We start from the raw sequence: 27,651 nt of genomic DNA, 5'->3' as shown, positions 1-27,651 counted from the left end.
GAGCATGAGTGAATGAATGAAGGAATAGAATCAGTGAGCCATTAGGTGAACAGGTGGATAAGTAAATGAGTGAGTGAATAAATAAATAGATGCTTGAGTGTGTCAATACATTTGTACCTGAACAGAAAATCTTGACTTCCCTTAGGTGTAGGGAACCCTTGGAAGGGAGAGAGAAAGAGAGAGTAGCCTCGGCCTTTCAAGCTTCTGTAAGGAAGCACCGCCTCTCGGCTTCCTGGAGAGCCGTGTGCTGACAATGAAGTGAAGTGTGTCCACTCTCTGGGCAACATTCCTCAGCCGCAGCTGGCCCGCTCCCAGCCCTGGAGTATCGGCCGGGCCGGTTGGGTCACAACAGAGTGACTCAGACCTGGCGGCCCTGAACCCTGGCGGCCTGCCAGTACCTCCCCGGGCAGCCTGAGAGCCAGCCCACCCACTCGCTGTCAAGAACAGTTCATGCCCCTCAAACCCAGAAAGCTCAGCTTTTCCTCCCTGCCTTTCTATCCCTCCAAGCAGATCCCACTCCCCACTGCTGTGTTGTGTGATGTAGTGGAGCCTCCTATAGGCCTGGGGTTGATTCTCGGTTCTGCCACTTAGGCTGTGTGACTTCATACAGATGCCTTAACTTCTCCGAGTCCCAGCTTCCTCATCGTTTCAATGGTTGTGAGGATTCAGTGGGATAACAGGTGCCGAGCACCCAGGAGCTTTTCTTATGGATACGATTTAGGGAGCACTGTGTTCAGAGCTTTACATGTGTTACTACATTCAGTTCTCACAAAGAGAGGGTTAGGGGGTGAACTGTGTCCCGCCGGGATTATATGTGCAAGACCTGACCCCCAGAGCCTCAGAATATGACCTTCATTCGGAAACAGGGTCTTGACAGGTTATCAAGTTAAAATGCCCCCCTTAGGATGGCCCCTAATCCAGTGACCGGCCCTTAAAAAGGGGGGAAATTCGGGCCGAGATAGACACGTGCAGAGAGAAGACAATGGGACACGCGGGGAGCAGGCCCGTGAAGGTGGAGGCAGAGATTGGAGAGGCACAGCCACGAGCTGAGGAACGTCTGGAGTTGCCAGAAGCTGGAGGAGGCAAGGAAGTTTTCTTCCCCTGCGGGCCGAGAGGGAGCCTGGCCTTGCCAGCACCTGGACTCTGGACTTGCAGACTCTGGAACTATGACAGGCCTTGGAGATGTGTCACGATGAGAGCTCCACAGACCATCAGATGGTTCCTGCTTCTCTGACAGTCCCTGCAGCGCCCCCATCATGCCATGGCGACTGTCCTCCCAGCTCCCTGAGCTCGGGAGACGTGTACACTTACCGTTCCAAGTTTACTTGTGTTTACTGCAAACTTCGACACCACAACCTTAAGCTGCGTCGATCCAGTCCAGGAAGAGCCAGGGACATTATATGGATCTTGAGAAACACATCTCAGTTAAGAGTCAGAAAAATAGGCTGCTTCCAGGCTGTGTGACTTTGAGCAAGTTACTTAACCTCTATGACCCTCAGTTTCCTTATCTAAAAATGGAACCATGACCCACCTCACCAGGCTGTTGTGAAGATCAAATAAGACGACGTGGGAAGCACTTAGCACAGTGGCAGGCACACGGCCGTGGCTGCTATAAGGGGGTGATGTCTCTCAGGGAGCCCATCACTAGAGAATCACGGCGTGTGTTTATCAGACACACATGTACACACACGCACATCTCCTGTCTAACAGGACAAAAGGCCAGGAAGGGGCCTCCAACCACACCCTCAGAGGCCCGGGGCCTCGGCCCCCAACTCAAAGCAGGAGGGCATCTCCCCATGGCCCCCACCACCATCCAGAGCTGCTTACCTGCCAGGAGCCCTGAGGAGCTGTCTCCCCTGCCATCTACCAAAGGTGCTTCCAGGAGTAGACCCAGCCGTCCTCCACAGAGCTTAGCTGTGCTCACTTTCCCCGCAGGCACTGAGCTTCCCCTGGAGGCTCCTCTGGCTCCTCCAGAGTGCCTGGGGGCTGCGGGGGTGGGTGGTGACTTGCGTGGATTTTCTAGGTCAACGCTGAGGCTGGACAATCCCTGACAGTCCTTGACCGCACGGTGGGGGACAATGGCAAGCTGAGCTGTTCCTGGGACGCCACAGAGCAAGGTGGTTAGAAAAAATGCCAGACAAGCCAGGGAGAAGCTTTGGCCATAGGGAAGTTTGTTATCAAAAGTGTTTATTCAATGCCGGGAAAACACAACATTGACAAAAGCTCATCAACCGGAACAAAGCAAAGGTAGAAAAAGGGGTGTGTGTGTGTGTGTGTGTGTGTGCGTGTTAGGGGGTGTACAGTGGGCCAAAGGCCTGGAAAATCAGGCACTTTTCTGTACACTCTCAGTGTCACCTTTTGCTAAGACAAACTTGGCAATATCTGCAAAATGTAAATGCGTAAATCTTATATGCAACAATTTCTCCCTTCAGGATTTATCTCGTAGATAGAAGCAGACTTGTATACAAAAGTGTAAGTTCAAGGGCGTTCGCCGCAGCCTTGTTGGTAAGAACAGAAACCTGGTCCAGCACATTCAGTGGGGCTCAGAACCCAAAGGGTGGCTCTCTCACCAAACAAAGAACTCAGACTTGATCCTGGAGACATGGGGAGCCATAGAGGGCTTTAAGCAGGGGAGGGACGTGTTGGATGAAGCAATCAGACTAATAGAACAGAAAGAGCAGAGCCAAGGAGACCGAAGTCTGGGAGGCCAGCTAATAATTCAGGCTCCATTCTCTCTCCTTTGGACATTTTAAACGCCTTGTGGTGGCTGGTGGGATGTGAGGTGAGAGTAAAAGGGGATGAAGGTGATACCCAGTCATACCCAGGGGGGCCTGTCCCCTTCTCCAGCCCTGGGCGCCTCTGGGTAGCCAGTGGGGGTGAATGGACAGATAGGGGCTTCTTCAAAGTGCCTGCCCCAGGTCCCCGCACAACACTCCAACCCTGGAGTCACAGGGCTTAGGTTCAAATCCCAATTTGACCATTGTGAATCAGCCATTTGGTTGACTACTCTGTGCCTTGGTTTCCCCATCTGCAAAACAGGAATAACCAAAGACCCTACCTCATAGAATCTTGTGATGGTTAAAAATGATAATGTGTATCAAGCACACAGAAAAGAGCTCAAGGACACAGTGAGTGCTCATTAAACACTTACTGTGGCCTTAGCATAACTAGGTGTATATGGTAGGCACTCTGCAGATATTTATAAAACCAACATTTGTTATTAAAATCAATCTGAAGGCTAATCAAGGAGAGGGTTTGAAATCAGCAAGATCGACCGCCCAGCCCTTTGAACAGATGGGAAGGAGGGTCAGGGGTCCCAAGGGAGTTGGGGATGGCTCAGGTTGGTGCCAGGGCTAGGCCTGGGCTCCATGGCCTATTGAATGAATGGACTTGGCCAGGCCCAGCACATTTGCCAGGAGTCTCCTGAGCATCAGAATCCCCCACTTTCTTTATTACGGACCCACACCCTCTGGCCCAGCCCTGCCCTAGGACTGCCTCTGAGTTCCGTTGGCCAGCTACTCCCCGTGCACTGCTTATACCATCTTCACAGACTTGGGCTTGTGGGGTCGTCTGTAATGGAGAACAGCTGGGTCCTCTGGAGGCATTCGCGTGTCCATTGGTGGAGGGGATGAGGCGAGGGTCTGAGGGAAAGACCTCATTTGCCAAAATCCTCTTTTCTCCCCGGCGAGTCTCTCCCATCCGCTTCGGCCATTGCCAACGCCCAGCTGACTCCAGGAAAACCAAGCTGGGAACAAAGGGCAGGCTGGGTGTAGGGACAACAATTGAATGAGAGTAAGAGAAGAACAGATACAACATGGGGGTAGGAAAGGCTCTATATAAATGGGACAGAGTTCCCAAGCAGAGTTCAAATATCTTCTTTTTTTAACCCCACTAACTGTACACAAACGAGACAGGACAGACATATCATATGTGGGGCCCCTCGTTAAAAAGTTCAAGACAGCGCCAGCAGAGCATTACACCAAGCACGAGTCTTCCAAACGTGGGACGTTGTGGGACCACACAAGTCACACCCCATGGGGCCAGCCCTGCACACAAAACTCTGAGTGCATGGGCATGTGTGTGTTTGTCTGGGGAAAGGGCCCTTCGCTGTCAAGGTCGTGACCTGGAAAGGCTAAGAATCACTGTAACTGAGGGTGAGTGAGGGTCCCTGCTTCTCGCCTCCACCTCCTTCCTCCAGACAGGCAGGGGCTCCAAGCCGTGACCCACAGCGGGCAGAGTAGGGACTTAGTGACATGTTGATAGTGCTGACTTAGCACAGGCTGTGGTGGCTCTGGGAACAGAGAGAAGTACCCGTGGAGAGATGGAGGCTGGGGTGGGACTGGACGTGGGATGGAAGAGAAAGAAAGGCATGAGGCTGACTCCCAGGTGTACGGCTCAAACGACTAGACCCATCGATGGTAGTGCTGTTCATGGAGACGGAGAAAAACTGGCAGAAGATCATGTGTTGTGTCTTGCTCTGTTGGGCAGCGAGCGAAAGGAATAATAATAATAAAAATCCCATCCTAGCCATGAAAAGGTGTCATGTAGATAATAGAACTCAGAAGAAAGATAAGAGCAAGATACACACATTGGAGGTCATTGGCATAGAGATGGCGTTTGACCCATTAGAATGGATGAGGTCTCCAAGGTGTGCAATGAGCACTGGAGCTCTGTCATTTTGGGCAAATTACTTAACTGCACTGCCACTCTGCATTCTCATTTGTAAAATGGAGGTAAAAGTCATATCCTCTTTCTAAGATTTCATAAATGAGCTTGTAGAAGGGAAATGCATAGCACAGGTCCTGGTACCTAGTAAGCACGCAATGAGTATTAGCTATTATTACTATTATTAGTACTATTATTATCATTGTCATCATGTCATTCTTTCTACAAATATCTGTTGAGCCCTCACTATGTGTCAGGCATTGCTATGGGTGCTTTGGACACATTGATCATCGAGCAGGTCAGGAGGTGATCAGTGCTTTATCTTTGACAAAAGGAGGAGAGCATAGTAAGGGGGCCATGGAGCCGGGGAGAGATGGCTATATTAGAGGGAGGTCAGGGGGACCCTGCTGGAAAAGAGAATTTGAGCAAAAGCCCAGAGGTAAAGGAGTGTACTAGTGGACGTCTAGGGGAGAAGGGCTCCAGGCAGCGGGAGCAGTCAGTGCCAAGTCCCTGAGGAGAGTTGTGGGAGGTGAGGTCAAGAAGTAAAAGGTAGGAGGACATTTGCAAGAAAATTCTTCATGGCAGAGGTGGCTGGTCCTCCAACATGGCAAAAACAGGTCTTGCACACAATGGGGCAGAAGCTTCTCCGACATGGCAGAGGTGGCGAGCTCTCCAATATGGTGAAGGGAGCCAGCTCTCCAAATGGCTGGCTGCCCAAGGCTGTGGGCAGGTTCTGAGGCTGCCCCCCTAACCCCACCTCTCTGAAGGGCCTCACCTGGCAGAACAGGCTCACCAGCCCGGCCTCTCCTCCTTTTGGTTATGGCGTGTCTTGTCCCAGTGAAACTTGGCTGGGCCTTTGCTCCAGGGCTCCCAATCAAAGCATAAATCTGAGTCATTTTCCTCTGAATCTGTGGAGGTATGAGACAAGGCCCCTCGGGTGGTCACATTGTCTCCTGCCCTGACCCAAAAGAAGTCCCCTGCCAGGCCTGGGCATCCTTGAAGCCTTGTCTGAGGCGAGGGGACCAAGGCAGAGTCATGACATATGGGACAGCCCTGAGACCTCAGGAAAATTTCATAGCATTAAATGTGACCAGGGATCAAAAAAAAAAAAAAAAAAGGTTGTTCTGAGACTCAGAAAGTGGCCATATCCACCTACAAAACAGGGAAGGACCCTAGAGGTGAGCAAATGACCTACCTGTATTGGGTGTGGTCCAGAAACAGGGCACCGAGGAGACACAAACCATCCATTTGTCCACAAACCAGTCCATTCATTAACAAATATCTAAGTACGTATGTACAATGATTTCCATTTCAGCACTATTTTGTGGTAAAACACACACAAGCAATAAAACACTCTGGAAACCATGTGCATGCACGTCCATCATGAGAGGTCTGGATGGCTGACGTATATCAGACTACCACCAGATGGACACCTGGCCCATCATCCAATGGCATGTGTCAAGAAGCTGTTGAAACAACTGCATTTGGTCTGTATCTTTCCCCTTGCAAGATGTCTGATGTATTACAAGCAAGTTGTGGAGAAATGTTTATGGTAGAATCCCTTTTTGTTTTTTTTTGTTTTTTTTAGAAAAACAACACCCCCTCCCCCATTTTTTTTTTTAATTTTTGGGGGAAAGCCTACATGCACCATTAAACAGGTGCATGAGCTTGCTGACATGGCTTACCTTGGGAAGTCAAGGTGAAAAGGAGAGGGGGAGGGGAGATTATTATTTTTCTTATGACATCTACTCGTTTCACTGGTTGCAGAGAAGTAATGGAGGCTGAAGAGAGCCCTCAGATTGCAGACCAAGAACAGGAGACGGATGAGGCTCAGGCTCAATGTCCTCATCTATAAAACGGGCATAACAGTAGCCTCTTCTATGATGAGGGCTAACTGAAGTAAGACACGTAAAACAGGTGTTCGACAATGTTGGCGGTTATTATGAGTTAAAAATCAGCACGATGGTTTGGAGTGACTGTTGTTCTCTAGACATCGTGATTATTTTCTGACACATTCTATGTTCTAAGTGTTTTACATGCATTTTCTTATTTAATCCTCTGAACAACTTCCTGAGGCAACGACTGGTGTTATTTGAGTTCTGTAATGAGGAAGGCTCAGGAAGGTGACGTCTGGGCTCGCAGCCAGGAAGTAGTTGTGCCGGACTCAAACCTGCCTCTCTCTCCACAGTCCTGGGTAGTTCTGTTGGGTGCACCTGTTTGAAGCCTGGGAACTCAAAGGCAGCTTCAAAATTAACAACTCGTTCCAAGGACCAGCATGAGGGGTGGGCAAGACCCTCAATGGGCATGGCCTATGGTGTCTACTTCTCTGTTTCAGCCTTAAAGTCCATTTCTTTGAAGGTCTTCTTTCTTTCTGCAATTTCCTTTCAAATTGCAAAGGAAATATCCTTGGCAGTGCATACTCTCCTTGAAGGGCATGTATGGCTTCATCCTCACCATGCCCCCCCACGTGATGGCTAAGGACTACTGTTGTCCTCATGGCCAGCTTCCCCAGGGCTCAGCTGCCCACGATCTCTCCTTGCCTCAGTGCCGCTTGGTCTCACCAGGCAGCTCCCTCTTCCTCTCCACTTGCTCCCCGCTCAGCTTGGGAAATCATGTCCTTGAGGGCCACATGGCACTTGCTGGTCAACCCTCTGCTTCCTGGGCCCAGAATCTGCCCTGCTAAGCAGGCCAGGCAGGGGTGGGGAGGCGGAATCAGAGCTACTCTTGTCTGCTTTTCATCCTAGTTTCCAGGCCAAAGTGACTCCATAGCAGACTAGGAAACCACAGGCTAGGGTGTTGCAAGCCCCAGATCCTGGGGTTTGGACCAGTTCCCGGCACAAGGACAAAACAGAGGCAATGATACTGAGAGTTCCAAGAAGACAGGCGCCCTGAGGGAGGGCTGCTAACCTCACTTTAAGGACAGTTTCTGTCCATTGCAAAATTAATAAAAGGGCTTATTTCTTAGTGCCACATAAGGCTTCGGTGGGTCAACAGCCACTCAGGAGAAAGTGTGAGAAAGGGTGGGGCAGGGCAGGTGGTGGATGGCTTTAGAGCAGGGCCTCCGAGGAGAATGAATTACTGGAGACTAGTTCCTTAGACCTTAGGTAAAGTGACCCCACTTCCAGAGAAGCCATCCAAAGCCACTCCTATACTTCCTCCTACCTTGACAAAACCAACATTAACTGGATTACTTCTCAGCCTACAAGCACCTACTATGTGCCATGTGTGTGCATGTACTGTGTGCCCTGCCGTTGATGTGCATCTCTCCACAGCCCCAGAAGTAGGGACCATTATTATCTCCATTTTATAGATAAGAAAACTAAGGCTCTGAAAAACTAAGGCCCAAAGCCACACAGCTGGTAGGTGGCAGAGCCAGGATTTGACACCAGACAATCAGCACTCTTAAGTATTTCATAGGTGTATGACCTTGGGCAGGTTGCTTCTCCTCTCCAAGCCGGTTTCCTCAATTGTACAATAAGCATTACTTCACAGGGTTACCCCGAGGACTAAATGAAATAATACACATCGAGTGTTTAACACAAGGCCTAGTACACAGCGTTCAAAAAAAGGTTAGCTATTATTATGAACTACTAAGGGGCAAGGCTGAAATCTGCGCCCAAATCTTCTAGACCCCGGACAGATGGCTTTTATAGCCACCATACAGATAAGTGCTGACCTCCACCGGCCACCAGCCCGATGCCTGAGATGTACCCCTCAGGGAGTGTTGTGGTTCATCCTGAGAGTGAGGAGATCGTAACTTTAAACAAACATTTCCTGGAAGGTCTCCCAGGAACTGCTAATAATTCCGTCATGACTAGCCCCCACATCTGAAGTCATGGGGCAGGTTAGGGAGTGAATTGCTTATCCTGTCTCAATGCTATCTGATCAGAGGTGGCAGCATCTGCCCAGTAGGCCAAAGGTTATGGGGCTGAGGAGCAGGTAGGAGGTCAAGCAGTCCCTAGGAAGAGGCCCAGGGAGACAGGATGCCTGACACCTGACAGGGCAGAGTGTCATTGTGCCATGTGGCCAGGCTGCACCCCTGCCTACCAGCCCCCGGCTTCCGTCTCGGCCAGCTATGCCCTGCCTCCTGCTTTTCTCGGTGGCGCGCTGAGCTTATCAGTGATCCTATGTCTCAGAGAAACCCAGATCCTCTCTGATGTATGGTCTAGGCAGAAAACAGTGTGTTACTGGACCTCTGACAAATACCCAAGGCTGCCATACCCCACTGTACAAGTTGTTTATTGTACAAAATCACTGAGCTGAGGGGGTGAGGACTGAAATCCAGACCATGCTCTGCTCACTGAGCCTTGTGCCCTGGCTGCATTCACAGGAAGGGAATGTTATACTAATTCATCTGCCCAAAGGTCCACCTCTTTCCAAAGGCCACTACTAACACCGAAGACCTTATGTGCTAGCAGTGACCCTAGCACAGATGTGCACACATAACATATTGCCTCCTAGTCAAACTTGGGGACTCATTCTTGGGATTCCAGGTTAAGAAACTCTTATCAGGTCAGTCCTTTTCTCTTTCAGGTACCACCTGTCAACTCTGAGGCAGCAATGAAAATGCCCAAAGGAAGTCCCTCTCTCTGCTGTAGTTTCTGGACCCCATGCCCAGCTCCAGGATTAGGGCCCCACCTGGGCAAACTCACCTTGGCTAAGCAAGAAGCGAAACCAGACGATCAACAAGAACAGCAGCAAGGCCACGGGCAGGCAGAGCCAGAAAACCAGGAAAGAAAACGTGAGGTCGTTCACCAGCGGCACCAGAGGGTACTTCATGGTGCATATGTGGCTAAGCTGGGCCAGCCTGGGCTGAGCTGGCAGGGCTGCCCCGGGGACCTGGTGGGCTGGGCCATGCTCTGCCTTCAGCCCAATTGTGACTGAGCCGGTGATGTAACAAGGAAGTCACAGTGTCCTTCAGGCGAAGGGAGAGCTGTTTTGGCTGAACGGTCAGGAGCCAGAGCAATGAGAATAAATGTTGAGGCTTTCCAGACGGGTAGGCCTGGGTATGAATCCCTGCTAAGATGCTACTGGGTTCCTCTTGCAGGATGGAAATCTTACCTCACCAAGCTTCCAATAGTTAGAAAAGTAAGTGCTGGAATAAACATTGCCCCCAGGTGGATATTCATAGATTTAAGGTCTCAGATTCCTCCAGGAGCCAGCTCGGTCCCCAGTTCCAAAATCTTGGCTACATGTGCCCACATTTACACTTTGTGGGAGTGGTGGGAACTGTGCAAACTGGATGGAGCTTAGTGCATCTAAAGCAAGCAGATGTTATAGCTCCAGCCAGTAACTGAAATGTGAGAAATGCAAGTTCAATATTGCCAGCTTTCCTGACTTATTCCAAGAAAGCCAAAAAATCTTAAATATTTATGTGAAATCTCCCAGTTTAAAAATGTTGAACACTAAAACATTGTTGGCCAAATCAAACAAGTCTGCTGAGCCAGACTGGGTCACTGGGCTGCCATCTAAAAACTTCCTAACACATAGCAGGTCCTCAGTAAATGTGTATTTAATCCAGGAGCCTCAGCACCTCTCCTCATTAGGGTTTTCAGTGAGGGGCCTTTAGGCTTTAACCCTGTTCCTTTATCTCCCAAGTGGGCAAATACTCCCAAATGCTATTCTTATCTCCTCCCACCTGACCTGTCATTCATTCATATACTCATTCATTCATTCATTCATTCATTCATGAAGTAGTTAGTAAACCTCCATGTGCCAGGCCCTGTGGCAGGCAGGACGCTCTGGAACAGTCCCTGAGCTGGAGGGGAACTCCGGCCAGGCTGGGAGCCTGACTAGCGTGGGAAGCCCACACCAGGAAGGGCTGCTGCTTGTGGAGGGAAAGGCAGAAGCGCGGTATTCTCCAAGAGGGTCCTCGGACCACCTGCCTCGGCTGCTGCTGGCAGGTGGGTGGGAGCTCACAAGTGCTTACGAAACATGCCGATTTTCACACTCGCCTTGCTCCGTCGAGTCAGAACCTGTAGGGATTGAGGCTCAGGACTTGACACAGTAATGAGCAACCAGTCTGATGCAGACTTAATTTTGAGACCACAGCATTTTGTGGGGCACAGGTTGGAAAGCTGGGCAGACCCAGCTCCAGGATGGGGGAGTGGCTGCCAAGAAGTGGGTGGTAGACCTAAAAGAAGTCATGGGGTAGAAGGACTCTCTTATAGGAAGCCACCAGCCCAGAAGGGCCCGCCACAGTGAAAAACGGAGGGAGGAGAGCAGGGGCTTAGAGGGCCAGTGGGTTTAGACGTGTCTTAGCCCAGCTGTGGGATGATCAAGGTTCCCAGAAGAGGTTGTCTGGGCAGATGGTATTAGAATGCACATCCAAGCAGCACAGTGCCCTGGTGGGCGGGCCACTTGAAGCCCAGAGGCCAAGACCAGGAGCTAGGTGGTCTGGGTTGGGGTTGGGGGTGATTTTTTGGCACTGGGTCCTGAAGGGCTGAGGTCAGAGAGAACTGGACAGCACAGGTGGGAAAGGTTTGAACACGCATTTTCTTGCCCGATGCCAAAACAGGGCCACTGTGCAGTCAGCCCAGGGAACATTCCCTGGCCACCAGGGCCCAGCTGGGGGTCCTGTGATGAGCAGGCAGGACACGTGTGAACACACACCTGGGAGGCAGCTCCCAGGCCTGGCTTCCAGGCATAGTTCAGGGGGCCACACACTGATGTCACCTGGAGTTAGTGCCAGGCTAGAGGGGCTGGCTCTTGGCAAAGGCACACATCACTGTCTCCCAAAGTGGTACAAACCCTGCACCATGTGTGATCTAGGCGCTGAAGTGTCAAACTGGACCCATGGAACCCTCTGCAGCCAACCCTACTTAAAGGGGTGGAAGAGGGGCCGGCAACCTCTCTCCCCATCCCTGACTGGCTAGCCCTAGCAGTCAGATTTTCTGCAGGCAAAGAGTATAGCTGGCATTTCTGTGTTCCCAAGACACAAAGCCCCGCCAGCCCTTGGCAACTGCTAACTTCTGTAAGGTGGGTCTCTGCTGGCGGTGCTTTAATTAAACACCTTCTAGCACAGAAGGCCAAATACTTTTTTTTTAAATTAATCAAATTTTAAGTATTGATGAAAACTCTATAAAACTAGGGTGAAAACCCACACATCTAAATTATGAAGGGCAGCCAGAGCAGAGCAGAGCAGAGCCCCTCTGGAGATAGTAAGTAAATCAGGAACACCCATGCAGGAATCCAATGCCTGGCCTGTAAACAAAAGCACACACTCTGTTAGATAAGAATCTCCTTAAAATTTAATTGACTAAATGTATTACATTCAATATTCCATGGGTTTCTTCTGGACAAAGGATCGGCATAAATACAAACGAGCCTCTGGGCCTTCTTCCCTAGCCAACGAAGAGAAAACACAGGAGGCGGGGGACACGGGTTCACCTTCATATTTACATTTCGCCTGTACAGTTCAGTGCCAGCAATATTTACAGAAAATACAATAAGAAAAAGATCATGTCTTGGCAACATACCGAAATTCATACAAACTGTATATATGATTTCAAGCAAATAATGATACTGCTTATTTTTTAGCCACAACCGCCAAGCCCTTCGGAGGAGATGCTGTTGGTCACTTCAAGAGACAAGGACTTGGGAAACTTGGTTTTCTTCAACAAATATTTATTGGGCGCCTACTATATGCAAGGCACTGTGGAATCCCAAATTATACCTTTTCCCTCACCGTTAAAAAAAAGAAAAGCATCTGAAGAACATGAGTTGATACTGAGAAAAACACTATACAGTACATGGCTTCTTTAGCTACTGAGGACCCACAGTCTGATTCCACACTGAGCGAGTGGACTACCTCCAGTCTCTCCACCTCAGGACAAGAGGCTGTCATGGAAATCCCTACAATAGTTCACATAATACAATTTACTGTTTCATGTAAACATAAATCGATTCTTTTTAGGAAGCTATAATGTGAATGGGTTTTTAAAATGCTGAATGGAGAACTACTGCCAGCGCGAGTGTCAAATTACCTCTGATACATTTTTTACCACCTATCACAAAACATGTCTGAGCAAGGCGGACTCCCACTTTGGGTAAAGTTCCATCTTCTAGTAGAAATAAATAACTCTCGAAGTCTCTGCCTCTCTAACAAATACTTCCTCAGTGTATGCAGAAGTAACTACCCATGAAGGCCTCATGACATTACTGGCCAAAGATGTAGGTTTCTGTATTTATAAATATAGAGTCCAGAGGAGAATCGCCTGCCCTGAAGTAGAGGACCTGGACATGGAGGACGGCGTGGATAGGTGTGTGTGTGTGTGTGTGTATGTGCGGGGCCAGGGCAGAAGGGGGACAACCTTCTGTAACTATTACTGCCAAAGGGCCAATGGGTAGGAGGGGGGCCTCAGGAGGAAGCACTGGACAAAAGGGAGAGTTGGCTGAGCAAGGAAAGGGTTAAAACAGTAAAAGCCCTGCTAACTGTCCCCGGGCTCCCAGATAGAGAGGAGGAGGAAAGCCCCTCATATGTGAAAAAGGAGTATGAGAGACTACCTGCCTCTGTCCTTGTCTCTGAATGCCAGGCTCCGTCACCTCCTGGGGCACTTGTCACATGTAGCAACTAAACTGTTTAAGCCACAGACTCAAGTGTCCCAGCTTGTCCCAAACACATGCTAGCAAACTTACCAAGTGGACTACTAATGACTGCCATTATTCTAGTCAAAGACTTTCAACAAAGGCAGATGAACTCAGTGACCACGAACTCAAACCCATACTAGTGAAAGGTTCAAGGGTTCTTACCACACTCCCATTTTTAGATAGATGTTATTTTGAGCAGAAGGAAACAGCACCTGTATGCCCCATACTCTGTCTGTGCCTTATACACTGGGGCTTCAAGCCTTTGGGGGCTGCATAATCCTGGATCCATCCCTCCTTCCTTGGGAGAGCATAAAGTCTTTCAGATCACAAATTGCATTCAACATGGTTCTCCACTTATCAAAGCCATTTGAATTACAGAGTTGCCAGAAATTAGAGCAAATTACAGGATCAGGAAGCCTACCCCCAACATGCACACCAAAGAACATTTGGCTGAGCAGAAATGTAAAACTAAGCCAAAGGTAAAAGTTTTGCTTGAAAAACTACACTGTGGAAATATACCTACATCAGTTATTTTTAACCTCTGGAAAGTTATAAGTTGCACACTGATTTGTAGCCTTCTTTGTTCACATCCACTAAAACAAGGGCCCATTTTCTCTTGAACCATCAATTTGGAATTTCCATGAAAGTTGATAAACCTCACCTATACCTGCTGAGCTACTAAAACATTTTTAGGGTAGAACTTGCTAAACTTTATCATACATCCTCCTCCCCCTATGCTACCAATTGGAAACATCAATTTATTGCCCAGATTAATAAGAAAATTAATTACTGAATAACATTATACCCTGAATGGAAACTGGAGTCACAGAAGGTGAAGGTGACCTTTACCTGAGCTTAAAACAAACATGAAGAAAAAAGTACATCAAACTTAAAACCAAGAGCAGCTATGCCCACATCTCTTGCTCACAGATGACAAAATACATACTTCTGGAACAGAAATATCTGCACAGGGAATTAAGCCCTACACTACCCCCTACTTCCTAATTAAACCACCAAAACATCAAACCAAACAGACCATTGTAGCCCTGACCTACAGAATCTACTGACATCAGAGTTCAAGTGTGAAATCACCCCTTATACAACTGTGATCACTCCTCTTTGGACTTTAAATGTGACTTATTTTCTTAACGTAAAATAATCCTAAGAAGAAAGCACATAAGAACTGGAGAAATGAGCAGTGTATACTCTGGCACTGTAACAGGCATCCTTGTAAGGATGTTCTGGGTCTGGCTACCTCAAAACATTTATCCCTGGCAGAAAAGTAGCAGCGAGGTAACAGAAGTATGTCTAAAACCCAGGCTGGGATTTGTTGTGCCTTCAGCTGGCAAAATCCAGAAAATATGACGACAGCCATTTCTAGCAGTGGCCACCCAAGAAGGCAGTCACTAATATTTGTCAATTATGATGAAATCAAATCCAGTAGCTCTCTGGGAGAGATCTGAATTAGTAGTGGTGAGAGGCTATTTCCTGAACCCCAAATTAGAATACTTCATAAACCTCTACAGTCTCCTGCTTGGTCCTGAAATGAGAGACAATGGATGACACCAAATAATTTTCAACCCTTGTTGTTAATTTACATTTCTTACTACATAACCAAGAAATTACCAAGAAATTACAAACGTTTAACCTGTCATTACATCACCAAGCTAGACAATACCTGGAGAGTAGAGGCATCACTGCTGTCATAACTTTTAACTCCACAAACTCCATCGGTAGCCCCATTAAAGGATAGGGCCATACCTCCATCTTAGAGCTGTTCCTGGGCCACACAGAAACTGACACCTTCGGAAAGGTCTGTGCGGTGATGAGAATAATTTTTTGAAATGTGGAGAGAAAATATGAAACATTTTAATGTCAGGCTGCTTATTTATGTTCTTTCCTGTCAACTGGATAGCTGGATAACAAATGGACCTACAAGTGAACAGAAAGTTGAGATTTCTTTCCTTCTCCTCCATGCTATCAACAAGAGTCTTTAAATGTCCTGGAAGATTCTGAGACAGATTTTAATTTTGAACACAACCTCCTAAAAAGTGAGGTATAAAACTATCTTCAACTTCTAATTTCCAAATTTGATAACTACCAATGCATGTGTTTAAACTGAGATGCATAAAAGCCTTTCTCCTCAAAAGGCTTAGATTTAACTAAAATTGTTACTTTTAAAAGAAAGTTTATGGCTAAAATGTATATCATCATTACCAGCAGGAATATGATTGTGTCTGGGAGCCCATTTTCACTAGAAAGCTGGAAGTCTTCTATCAAATGGATTTATAATGTGTTTCTTCTATTTTGGTGATTAAACAGTAACCTCTTGGTGAGTGAATTGTTTTTATTTTTACAGTGATCACCTATCAAATTGTTTTGCTTTGATATTATAACCCCAAGCTGGAGTTCAAGATTCCTAGACACACGGTGGTCTAAGAACTGCAGTTCTTGAGTCCAACCTCCTGGAAAAGTGAAGTATAAAACTCTGGCTCCAACTGCTTGTTCCGGTACTTGTTGACAATGTCGGTGATTTTTTGTTTCCGGCGGACATGTGGTGGACTATAGGAGTCACTCTCCAGTCTCTTTCTTCTACAAATATTAATTACAGTCTGCCTCACCAGAAAACCTTGAAAACAGAGGGTTTTAAAATCGATGTGAATAACCAGTCAGGTAGGTGAACTATCAGTACTGAAGTGAACAGAATTCAAACTATTATCAATCCATTTGCAAAACACCCCGTCCCCAGAAAGACAGAGCTCCACTAAGATAAAACTGTCAGAAGAAACACACGATGACAAGAAAAAATAAAGTAAAAATCTAGTCTGACAACCCAATTCCTGCCCTGGATTATAAACAACTATTTTCTTTCCAAATACTGGAAGTTTGTGAATTATAGTTCTACTCATACTTACTAGATTAAGTGCAGTTCAGAATAGGACAAAATATCCTTCCTTTTTAATAAGATCATGGCATTTTTTACATGTGGGAACTATTAAGTAATACCACAGTTTCCTTATTTTTAATTGTTTGGTTCATAAACATGTTAAAGAAAAAAAGAAAGAAAACGTAACCCGCCAACCACATGCGAAGACCTCACCGAGCGCTCGCCTGCTGACGATCATCCCATCCACAAGAGGGATGACCATGTTAAACTTTCCAGTGGCTCCTTGAATTTTTATCCGGAATAATCCAGTGTTTAAAGGGTGGATGAAGATGACGGGAACTTCTTTTTCAAGAGTGGTAGATCTTAAGAAAAGAAAACTCTTTTTACCCCAGATAATCAAGTATTGAAATCTTTCATGTATAATATAAGAATACAAGGGGCCTGTTACCATGCAGGGTCTGAGAAGGGCTAACGAGTCAGTCTGCTCAGAGTCCTCTTTCTGGGAGCCCATGATGAAGCCCTCTACCAACACCTGACCCTAAGTACTCATCACTGGGGCCAGGCTTTTAAGCTGAGAAAAAAGGCACTAAAACGTACTTAGAAAACCCCTGGGGACATGAGGTGGAAAAAGGGCCCAGAGAAAGCTACTATGGGAAGCTACAAATCTAGCAACCACCCATGGGACTTTCGCTTAGATCCTCCTCCTTGTAGGGAACAAAAGTGGACTGCTCTGAGTGCAGGGAATTCCCCTGCAGTCAATGCTAGCAACTGAGAGCAGAAGTAGGAGTATAGCTTAGGCCTATTATGGGAACTCCTGATATAATTTGTTTTCAGGGGTTGGGGGAGGAGGCTGGGAGGGCCTCTTCAGCAGAGAAGATAAATGGCCACATCTTGGCAGAGTCAAAGCCATCAAAGCCTCTGAACAGGTAACAGGAGTACCTTTGAAAGACTGAGTTACATATCATGTGTCTGGGACATGCCAATGCATCTAGAGGTACCTGTGTGAGTCTGTGACGCTATATGTCAGGGTTGGTTTTTTTCTTTTGCAACACAATGAGCTTTCTGTCTATATAGGTAAAGTGACTTTACCCAAAGCAACAGTGAGTCAACTTTTCAAGACATTAAATAAAATTCAATCCTATACTAATTCCATCCTCAAGGCAAATTCTAATACAAATTTTACAGTCTAATCACATTAGAACTGTTGACCTAAAAAGATCAAAAAATATATATATGAGACACTTAAAAGTTCTCTTCCAAACTAGTTCTAAAAAAGTCCATCTCATAAAACTATTCTAGTCTCTTCAGCAAGTCAGTGTCATGGAGAAAAAATAGAAATAGGACTGCTTTGAATTAAAAGAGACTGAAGCAATTAATACAGGATCAAGCTCCTGGAATGGATTCTAGTTTGAACAAACCTAGCTATAAAGATGTTTTCGGGAAAATGGAGAAATCTGAATGTAAACTGGTTATTAGATGAAATTTAGAAATTGTTACTAACTTAATGATTATGATGTTATCTTTATTTTAAAAGTGTTTTTAATTTTTAGAGATGTATACTGATATATTTAGAATGTTAGGATATCTGTAATTTGCTTTAAATACTTTAGCATAAAAAACGCAATGTTTTCAGATGACTTGCCCTGTTCTAGAAATTTTAAAATTATAGTTATAACAAATCGACTTTACTTGCTTATTTCTACAACAATAATCTTAACAAAGTTAGATGTAAATATTGTAAAATGTAAATTCATCTTACATGCAATACAAATCAAATCATGTAAATAGAGGGAATTTATTCAAAGTTAAAATATCAAGTTTAACTTGATATCAAGGGTAGTTCTGTGAGACATGAGAGATGAGGTTAGCATTTAGGTTCAGATCCTTTTTTATTTACTGAATGTGTGATGCTGAGGAATAAGCACTATGAGTCTATTTCACCACATCTGTATATTGAAGATGATAACTGTACCCCTGGAGTTATTTTAAAATATTTGTTTAAACCAAAAACAAGCAAGCAAAAAACCTTGAAACTATAATGCCTCTACAGATACACTGTTACTATTCTTGCAATCATTTTTTTTTTAATCCTTTTTGTGCATGGGCAGCTAAAATAGAAATCTTACCATAATAATGAAGTTAGTATTACATTTTACTTAGAAATATTTTTCCATTAAATAGCTCATGTGATGAGGATATTTTAACTACCTATCCAGAATGTTTTGACCAATTTAATTCAATTATTTCCATCTAATATTGCTACCCTATTATCACAGTCTTCATTAATACTTAATTGCCTTCACATCTCCATTTGTCTTTTTGCTGCAGATAAATATAAAATAGCAATTAATTATGCCATTTGAAAATGCTGCTAATTTGTTCACCTTGTGCATTTATCTATAAACTTGTGATTCTTTTTCCTTAACTGTGTTTATTATTGCCTTCATCCCTTCTGTTTCATTAAGTCTATTTCTTGATTAAACTGAAATCAACTTATTTGAAAAATAAGTTTCTCAGTGCTTAAAGAAATACTGATAAACTTCAGCAAATAAGAGTGTACCTTAGAGAAGTGCTACTATTTGCAGTAGTTTCCACACCAGTACTAATTTCTGTCATCAGGTCTGAGAGGGGAAAGTTTTCTGGAAGAAAATAATAGCATTACAATTAATATCTCCCTCCAATTTCCCAAATAGAAAATCTAATTTCCTAATCTCTTTACATAAGCAGGCAATAAATATATATATGTCTGTGCTGTCCTACAATATATAATCCTAACTATTCCTCATAAATAAAAATAACTCTCTCTCAAGACATTTTAGTTAAGTTTATCTAAAGCAGAGAGTCTTTAGAGAACATAGTAGTCTTTGAGGGCTTAGAAAGGGTTTTGGAGAGACTGAAAAGCAACTATATCACACTTTTCCACAAACTCTGAACTGGATGAGATTCCAGGCTATGCTTTTCTAATGCTCTTATGTTGCTTATATAAAAGTCATGAGGAACTTATCCACAACAGAATTCCTGAGGACAAATTAATCTTCACGTTAAAACTAGACAGTAGGGTTCATGGAAAGAGGGTGAGTGAAGTGCTCCCCCTTCCCCTTTCCAGAGGTCCTGTGAATGACTGGGACTAACTGGCAATAAATCATTAAGTCATACCAAACATAGCCAAAGACTCTGTATTCACTAGTCTCATCGAATCTTCATGACAATGAAATAAATAGGTGCCATGACAGTCTCCATTTAACAGATAAATAATCTAAGGCTTAAGGAAATTAAGTGAGTGATGGAGCTAGGATACAAACCCAGGCTTGCTGAACTCCAGTCCCAGTTCCTGGTCACCACATCATGTCTATCCTGCCGCTCCTTTAGACATTTAGCAAGTCACTGTCATTCTATTATAATTTTATTTATGGAGAAAGTCCTTATACAGTACCTATATCATCATAGCGTTCTACCCACACTACAGAAACTCTTGTCTCAGGTCCGAGGGGAGGCACAGGGCGACCCTGAGGCAGTTTCTTCATTCTGGAACTGGGACTGAGCTACAAGGGGCAGAGAAAAGCAGAAGAGGAGGCAAAAAAAAAAAAAAAAAAAAAGGGCTTAATAAAACTAAAATTATACATTCATCAAGCTGCCTAGCATCATAAGGATTAGGTCATGGGAAATCAGTTTAGAAAAACTATGTGAAAGACATTTGCAAACAAGCTCTTCTTTGGCTCCTTTCTTTATCAAATCTCAACCTAGAACAAGGAAACGAAGGCCTAAAATCCTCAAAAGAAAAAAGGGCAAGGAATATCAAATAATTATAATTGACGTTAATAAAAATAAAATTTGCGGGCAATATCTAATTAGCACTTAAAAGGACTTGAGTCTGTCTATGTGGCTAGAAAGCAGTATGCTCTCCCCATCACAACAGCATCGCTAATTTGTCTGGGGATCCTTATCTCTTAAATGTCCCACCAGCAAAATGTTCTCAGACCAACTGCAATCTAGGCTACAAAAATTCCTTTTTTTTGTCAGCAAAAAGAAAAAAAAAGTTGCTTAGGTCTTCACTATTATTCAGTTTTCTCCTGGCTTCCCTGCCCACCCAATCAGCTTTAAGTTTCTTTGAAAGGCTAGCAGGCCTATGTGGCTCTCCGTTAGCAACTGGCACTCTGAGCCCCATCACTTTCAAGGCATGCAGCAGAGCTAAGTTTATGCTAAAGCCTTAACGAAGCTATGTGTACCGAGAGGGAATCTCATACCTAAGTTGAATTTAAAAAATAAAATTGCTTTATTAACACAAAAAATATACGTGTCTTTATCAGATTACCAGAGACCATGGCAATTCCCCCAATTCTTGTTTCTATTGTGGCAATCACAGAAATGCGTGACCGAGAGATTTCCCCCAAACAGTGACACATCCAGCCACACTCAGAGATTATTTTCTGTGCTTAAGTCAGGCCTACCTAGATTATTTCCCCTTTTGATTAACTCAAAATAAGGTTAATTACATTCACAAAATCCTTTTTCTATATAATGTAATATAATCACAAGATGTTTCATCATATTCACAGGTTTCACTCACATGCAAGGGGATGACATTATATAAGGGCAAGAGTCACGGGGGGTCATCTTAGAATTCTGTCTAACACAGTGACTTTTCTCCTCCAACTTTGCCAAACTGCTTTTTCTGCATCTATTGAGATAATGACTGTTCTTTTTTTAGTTTGTTAGTAGCCTACAAAGTATATGATAAATAAGAACAATGTGCTTTAAGAGTTGTCATCCTTTAGATTTTAAGGAATAACTATGCTGGCATTCAGAAAATGAGTACAAGGGCAGCCAATCACTGACTATTAGATCTGGCTAAAATCCTACATTACTACCCAACAATGACTTGTTCATTTCCAAACTGTATTCTGTGAAATCTTTTTAAATGGAGCAACTCCTGATTTTCAAAATCAGTCTATTTCAGAGAGTCCTATACAACTTAACCTTTTTTCCCAGTTTTAAAGGAGAAAACCTCTTCCACATACTTTAAGCATGTACTTACACTAAAAATAATTTTCACTATAGAAGGACCCCAATTAAAATCTTATACAATAAAAGAATGGCTTCAGTCAAGTATTTTATTGTTATTTTTTTTAAATCCATCTTCTTAAACTTAGGAATGGATCCTGTACTCTTGTTATCACTTACTTTGGTCACTTTCCAGTAAGGATTAAGAGGGAACATGAGGAGAAAAAACATATAACATCCACTGAAATGGTAAGAAAAAATGTAGAGCCAATGCTGTACCTTTAGTATTTCTGAGACAAAATAAAAACCTAGGCTTGAGAAGAAATGGGTAAGAGAACCAAGCATGGTACCAGAATGGCTAAATCAAGGAAAACAATAGAGGCTCTCTTAGGATGAACTACCTGTTGCAAGCTGAAAAAAAAGAAAGCTGTAAGAATTTGTTTTTTTTAAAAATGAAGCTACTAATGAATCAGTACAGCTATAATTACTCTCTAGGTTAAAATCAAAAGCTTTTCAGGTATGATTCTATAATTACTCTCATTTCACTATAGATTTTTGGAGCTATATCAACAAGATGACTTACCCTTTGTGAGGAATTAAGATTGTCTGTGTGATTAGGGAAAAGCTCAAGTGTCAGGGATGGCTGTTTCAGAATTCCTGGCATAAGATCCATATTTGAATCACTATCTTGGTCTGAGATGTTACTTTCCAATGAATCAGCTACGGGGTAAAGAAAAAAAATTATTATAATACCTACTATCTCTATGGAACAAAAAGTGTTTGAACTAATTATGCTAATAGTCTAACCTAGTCTAGAAGCATTGCTTCTAGAGCATGGGTCGGCATACTTTTTCTGTAATGGGTCAGGATATAAATATTTTCATCTTTGCCGGTTGTACGGGTCTCTACTGCATATTCTGTGTATTTTATTTACGACCATGTAAAAATGTAAAAACTCCTCTTGGTGTTCTGAATTTGGCCTATGTGCCATAGTCTGCCAGCTCCTGCTCTACAGGATAACTGAGGTAAGACTACAAAGTATTTAAATTTTCAAACGTGGAACATAATAAGAGTCATGTTATTTTCCAAATTATTCTGATTATATATTCAATCATGTAGCATGCTGCCAAGTAGCACTAGGACATCCCAAAGCTATGGAGGATCTAGTCTCTGTGATTAAGGAGTGATCTGGTTGGGGACAAACACACAGAAAGTTATAAAAAACAAAATGAAAGAAGACAAGGGCACAGCTGACACAGAAGATGTTTCATGACTGGAGGTGAAGGCTCAATTACGGGAACTACAGTGCAAGTACCTGGATCTAGCTCTGAGAGGACTGGATTAGTGCTAACAGGCTAGGCCAGAGACATTAGGCAGGGATTCAGCCCACAGAGGACAGACAAAGCCTGGCTTCTGGAAAAGCTGGTAGATCACAGTCTTGACAAAAAGGTAAGATACTGACCTAGACCATGGAAGGCCACTCCTGCCAGGGACATAAATGGCCCCACAGTATGAGACAGGAAGGGGCCCAGGATGGGAAGTCAAGGGTTCCAAGTACAAACAAAAGTTAAGAGGCTGCCATGGTAGGTCAAATGAAAATTCATTATCCTGGAGATGAAACCATGCAAATGTGATGTGTAGCATCCCATCCTATGGATGGTCTCAATGAAAAAGAAGATACTTTTCTACTTGCTGGCTAGTCAGGCACAAAGAAATGGGCTTAATTTGCAAGAATCAAAGGTTTTAGGTAAAATAAGACTATGAGTTCTGATTGAAAAGTAATAATCACTCCTGATCCTTAAGAAGAACAGGCTCGATCTCTATCTTTTCTAGGCTGTTGAAGTTTCTCCTGCTTGGTGTTCAATCATCCAGAGGCCTTCATGAGAGTCTTCCAATTGTAAGATTCTCCGGGGTTCCATATAAAGGCTCTCATATGGAAATAGGGAAGCAGGTGGGGGCTCACTCATGGTTAATGAATAAACTGGAAAATAGGGCTTGTATGTATTGATTAAATTAATTAAAGCTTTCTTTAATTAATGAGTGGGTCTCCATCGCTATTTAAATATTATGAGAGGGTTGATCTGCTTGTCTTTAACTACTTTCCTTAAGAAAGTTAAGAGGGGCTAATGTCCTATACCTTTGCATAAGCTAAAAGCTATCATGTCTTAGAAGCAGAAGAATGCCTTAGAAGACTTGAGAATCTCTCACAATGCAATAATACTGCACAAACCAGTGAATGCCAAAATATATCGTAAAACAGCACTATACAAAAAATACTCTTACTTAAGGACTCCACAGGAGAAGGAACCACAAAAGCTATTTCCGTAAGGGCATCGGCATAATACAGCACCTTCTTCTGTCCATTGAAAATGCTAGCCCCGACATCTTCTGAGGAAACCACTTCATCTAGGAATGAGAAACACTACATTATTGCTCCAAAAAGTAGGGAAAAAAAAATTCATCCTGCTTTGTGAAATTTTAACTGGTTAATAAAGCGATGATAAATAGAATGTACATTTCTAACAAGAATAAGTTGGTGTGTAAGAATAAACTATAAATGTTTACTAAATGTCTTTATGGTAACTTTAAATCATAAAATCTTAATTTCGCAGTTTCTGAATCAGACCACTTTTGATGAGCAGGGCCTTTGGCTCACTTGTATGAGGCAGATTAAGGGAACAGTCTTTTGGGAAGAAGCAATAATCAAAAGGACCAAGACCCCACAGTTCCTATAGAGGGAGTTGAGGCATGTGTGTGTGCGTGTGTGTCTGTCTGTCTGTATGTACGTACATACTCTTGCTTTCAAGGCATTTCTGTCCCTGGTCTCTTCTCTGCTGCTTCTCCTCAGCTCTGCTTCTGTACCCCCTTCCCCAGTGGTCAGTGATGTGATATAAAATGTACAAGCAGTTTTAGTAATAGTATCTGCTCTAAGCCAGCAAGATTAAATGAACAAAAGTAACATTCCTGAGAGCTAGTATAATTCTCAATTAAAATGAACACAATAGCCTACCAGTAGTAATATATAAAGACCCACAACCTGACAAAAAATTGGGAAGAGGAAATGAACAAGTAGTTCTCAGGAAAGAAGTAAAAATACAAAACTAAATCTCAATCGTAATTAAAAATAGAAAAATTCTGACCTAACAAACTAGAAGATACCTAATGTTGGTAAGGATGTGGCAAACAGGAAGTTTAGACCAGAGGTTAGCAAACTTTTTCTGCAAAGGATCAGAGAGTAAATAAGACTTTATAGGCCATGTGGTCTCTGCCACCACTACTCAAGTCTGCCACTGTAGCATAAAAGCAGTATCAGACAATATATAAATGAGTGTGGCTGAGTTCTAATAAAACTTTATTTACAAAAATAGGCATAAGCTGTAGTTTATTGACTTCTGGTTTAGAAACTAGGAAGGCATTTTCCATCTACTATAGTAGATGCTATGGTTACTGCCCCGATATCCACTCCACCCTCCCCTACTGTTTGCAGCAGCTGTGAACTGTGGGCGGGACCAATCCTTCACACCAGTTCTACCTTGTCTATATTTCTCTGTCAGGATCATTCCATCTTTCCTGTCACAGGTTTGGGATGGTCCCTATGCATCTCAGGATTTGCAAGTGGGGCGGTTCTGAGACTCCTCTCCAGGCTAGTGTGGTATGTAAATGTAAAGGCTGGAATTACCTTTTTGCACTAAGAGAGAAGCCAGGCTGTAACAAAGCTAACACATGGAGAGCAGAGCTAAAGAAAAAACTGCAGAGAAACAGAACTGGAGCGCTGATCAAACGACAACAAGAATGTACACTAATCTCTCAAACTTTCAGTTACATGAGGCAATAAATGACCAAATCTAAGCCAGCATGTGTCAGGTTTTCTGTTACTAGCAGCCATAAGCATCCAACTAATATATTTATCAAATTGAAAAATGTGCATATCCTTTATCGATCCTACTTGGGGGAATTTAGTCTATAAATATAAGCACATATTAAAGGATATGTGGAAATTAAAATTAGAGTATATCCACAAATACTCTGATTCAACCTTGGTTGAAATTAGAAAAGAACTAGAGGTAACAAGTGACAGTGGCATTTAATGGGAAACCTTACGAGAGTGTAATCTTGTTGACAGAATTCTGATAATTTGAAGCACTGGACACAAGCATTAACGACCTTAGAGAGATAATATTAACTTTCTAGTGACTGCAGGAGCCCTCAGAACAAAGAACATTAGCCAGGTGGGGCAAAGGTTTTAAGTTTAAATTTATATTTGCTCTGGTATTTGTTATCCTGATTGCATGTCCTCAGGAGGATTTATAGAGATGGGTTTTTATATAATATCCTAGAATGTAGCCTTTAATGATAGCCACAAACATATCTGTTAATAGAAAACTGTATTTATTAGACAAAAATACACTTGTTAGGAAACTATATTGTTTACTATAATCTAAATTTATTGTAATATTGTTGAAGAAAATAGTATTTGCTCACTCATGCTATAAAAAAGGAATTTATTAGCCTTGTGATAATTAAGCCATTAACTTTATATGAATTAACTCTACTTATAAAATTCATTCGTTTGTTTATAATTTTTTGCCTATGTACAAAGAAAATGTTTGGAAGAATATACAAACTACTATTAAGTAACCTCATGTGAGGACGAGGATTAAGGGAAGGAGATTTCCCCTTTATATACCTCTGTTTATTTTTTTAAATAAGACTACAAAATCATAGTAAAAGGCAGGAGTGGAGTGGAATCAAGAGTAACAAAACAAGAAAAAACAAATGACCATTATGAGTTTACCTTGTTCAGGTCCTTCACCATCATCGCAACTATTAATAGACCAACTGGTGGAAACATGCCCAGTCCAACCAGGGTGTCTGCCCACATCTACTGACCAGCCAAGGGAGAGCAAAAATTCTAGGAAATGTGGCTGAACATTTCTGGAAGACTCCACATTCTTTAAAATCTGAAATATAAACCAATTATCAGCTATAATGAAGGAAATAAAAGAGCATATCAAACTAAAGCTTCATAAAAATCAGTTAGCTTTGAAGTGTCTGACAAATCAAGTCCAAGCTCAGTATAAACTGGGGAATATATCACTGTAATTTAAAATGCATGCTTTCAAAGTAGATAGATTTGAGTTTGCATCCTGGCTGGGCCTTGGGCAAGTCTCCTAACCTTACTGTTTCAGTTTCTTCATCTATAACATGGGGATAATAACGACAGTTGTGAAGATTAAGTGAGATAATGCAAGTAAAGCCCTTAGCTCCCTCCCTAGCAAAACAATTACTGAACCAGACATATTTATTAAAAGTAAACAACAAACACTATGTCCCTGCCTTCACAAAGGTTACTGTCTGGTTAGTGAGAAACATTACATAGGTATGTAATTATTTACTTACAGATCTTGATGAATGCTATAATACAAACCTATTAAAAATTCAATAAAGACTAAAAAATGAGAGCAAAAACATTCTTCTTAGTCCAAAGAAGAGAATGCAGCTATTCCAGAAAAAAATGAAGTGACCAGAAGGTTCTCTCCTCTTCATTGAGTACCAAATTTAAGAAAAGCCCCTTGTTCTAAAACAGTGGTTCTCACAAAGCTGAATTTGCCCTCCAGGGGACATCTGGAAGTATGTGGAGACATTTTTGTTACCACAACAGGTGGGGCGCTACTGGTATCTGGTGAATAGAGGCCAAAGATGCTGCTAAAAGACCTATTTACAGGACAGCTCCCATAACAATTATCTCGCCCAAAACAGCAACAGTGATGCTACTGAAAAGCCTATGCTAAAGGAAAGAAAATGAGGCATCACCTACAAATAAAAAGGAAAGCCGGGGGTGGGCAACGTACCAAAATCACCTGGGTACCTTCTCAAACAGAAGATTCTCTTAGCCCACTCCAAGCCTTCTACACTGGAGTCAGCAGATAGGATCGTAGAATCACTATTTTTAAAAGCTGCCCCAAAGACTAATGCAGCCAGTCTGCATATTACTAACGTAGTTCATATAATGCTAATCTATGTCAAGACCATTAAGAGGCCTGATAAAATCAAAATATGGGGTGTTCCTTCTATTACTTCTCAGTCCACTGGACATCACTGCCAGTCCATCATCTCTCAAACACATCATCTCTTTAAACACTTCTCTTTAGAAGTGTACTTACTTAGTTCACCCATATCCCTTCATATTCTTTTAAGTGCCAGGAACTGATTTAATAGCCAGTTCCAATTTTCTTCCAATTAAAGTTTTTATTCATAAGTGAAACTCTTAAATAAGTAATTTCTGAAAATTTAGTCAAAATACAATAAGTGAATCAAATTCAACTTGAAGGCCACTGGCTGGCAGCCGGAAATTCATCTAAATCTACCCTGTGGCCAGCAAAGGCAGGTCTCCACCGTTCTAAAGGAGGCCTCAGAGAATCTTCATTGTTTCCTAGTCACTCTGTCTTTAGACAGCTAAAAAACCTGAATTGATTGGTTTAAGAGTTACCTCCAGGGTTTGTGTTATC

At 43.2% G+C, this 27,651-nt stretch overlaps 2 protein-coding genes across 3 annotated transcripts in view; both read right to left on the bottom strand.

The window, feature by feature from the left end:
* Window positions 1–2,265: 2,265 nt before the first annotated feature.
* On the bottom strand, window positions 2,266–9,492 carry ADIG (adipogenin). Its single transcript, XM_039864329.1, has 3 exons — window positions 9,318–9,492; window positions 5,441–5,573; window positions 2,266–3,763 (listed from the first exon to the last, which is right to left on the bottom strand). The coding sequence occupies exons 1-2, from the start codon at window positions 9,442–9,444 to the stop codon at window positions 5,455–5,457; spliced, it is 246 nt and encodes an 81-aa protein (XP_039720263.1). The 5' UTR covers window positions 9,445–9,492; the 3' UTR covers window positions 2,266–3,763; window positions 5,441–5,454.
* A 2,551-nt stretch (window positions 9,493–12,043) lies between these two features.
* The window catches only part of RALGAPB (Ral GTPase activating protein non-catalytic subunit beta), a 74,534-nt gene continuing 58,926 nt past the window's right edge, over window positions 12,044–27,651 (bottom strand). For both annotated transcript variants that reach the window (XM_039864323.1, XM_039864322.1), the window contains exons 24-30: window positions 25,938–26,103; window positions 23,426–23,548; window positions 21,726–21,862; window positions 19,575–19,683; window positions 18,702–18,780; window positions 16,355–16,503; window positions 12,044–15,883 (exon numbers count right to left, since the gene is read on the bottom strand). In XM_039864323.1, the coding sequence (XP_039720257.1) occupies window positions 15,690–15,883; window positions 16,355–16,503; window positions 18,702–18,780; window positions 19,575–19,683; window positions 21,726–21,862; window positions 23,426–23,548; window positions 25,938–26,103 (957 nt within the window). In that variant the 3' untranslated portion in view covers window positions 12,044–15,689. The remainder of the gene's footprint in view (window positions 15,884–16,354; window positions 16,504–18,701; window positions 18,781–19,574; window positions 19,684–21,725; window positions 21,863–23,425; window positions 23,549–25,937; window positions 26,104–27,651) is intronic.

Source organism: Pteropus medius, unplaced genomic scaffold (genome assembly GCF_902729225.1).
Source record: "Pteropus medius unplaced genomic scaffold, Ma_sr-lr_union100, whole genome shotgun sequence".
In the NCBI taxonomy this organism is placed as follows: Eukaryota; Metazoa; Chordata; class Mammalia; order Chiroptera; family Pteropodidae; genus Pteropus; species Pteropus medius.
The sequence above is the reverse complement of the archived record's forward strand: the minus strand, read 5'-3'. Positions and strand labels throughout refer to the sequence as shown.

What these genes read in the sequence shown, in the direction of transcription:
- ADIG (XM_039864329.1), bottom strand. Translation starts at nt 9,444, where the DNA reads ATGAAGTACCCTCTGGTGCCGCTGGTGAACGACCTCACGTTTTCTTTC. An exon ending in TCGCTTCTTGCTTAGCCAAG is followed by an intron (nt 5,574 to 9,317) that starts GTGAGTTTGCCC and finishes ATACCTCCACAG; the next exon opens with ATTCAGAGGAAAATGACTCA.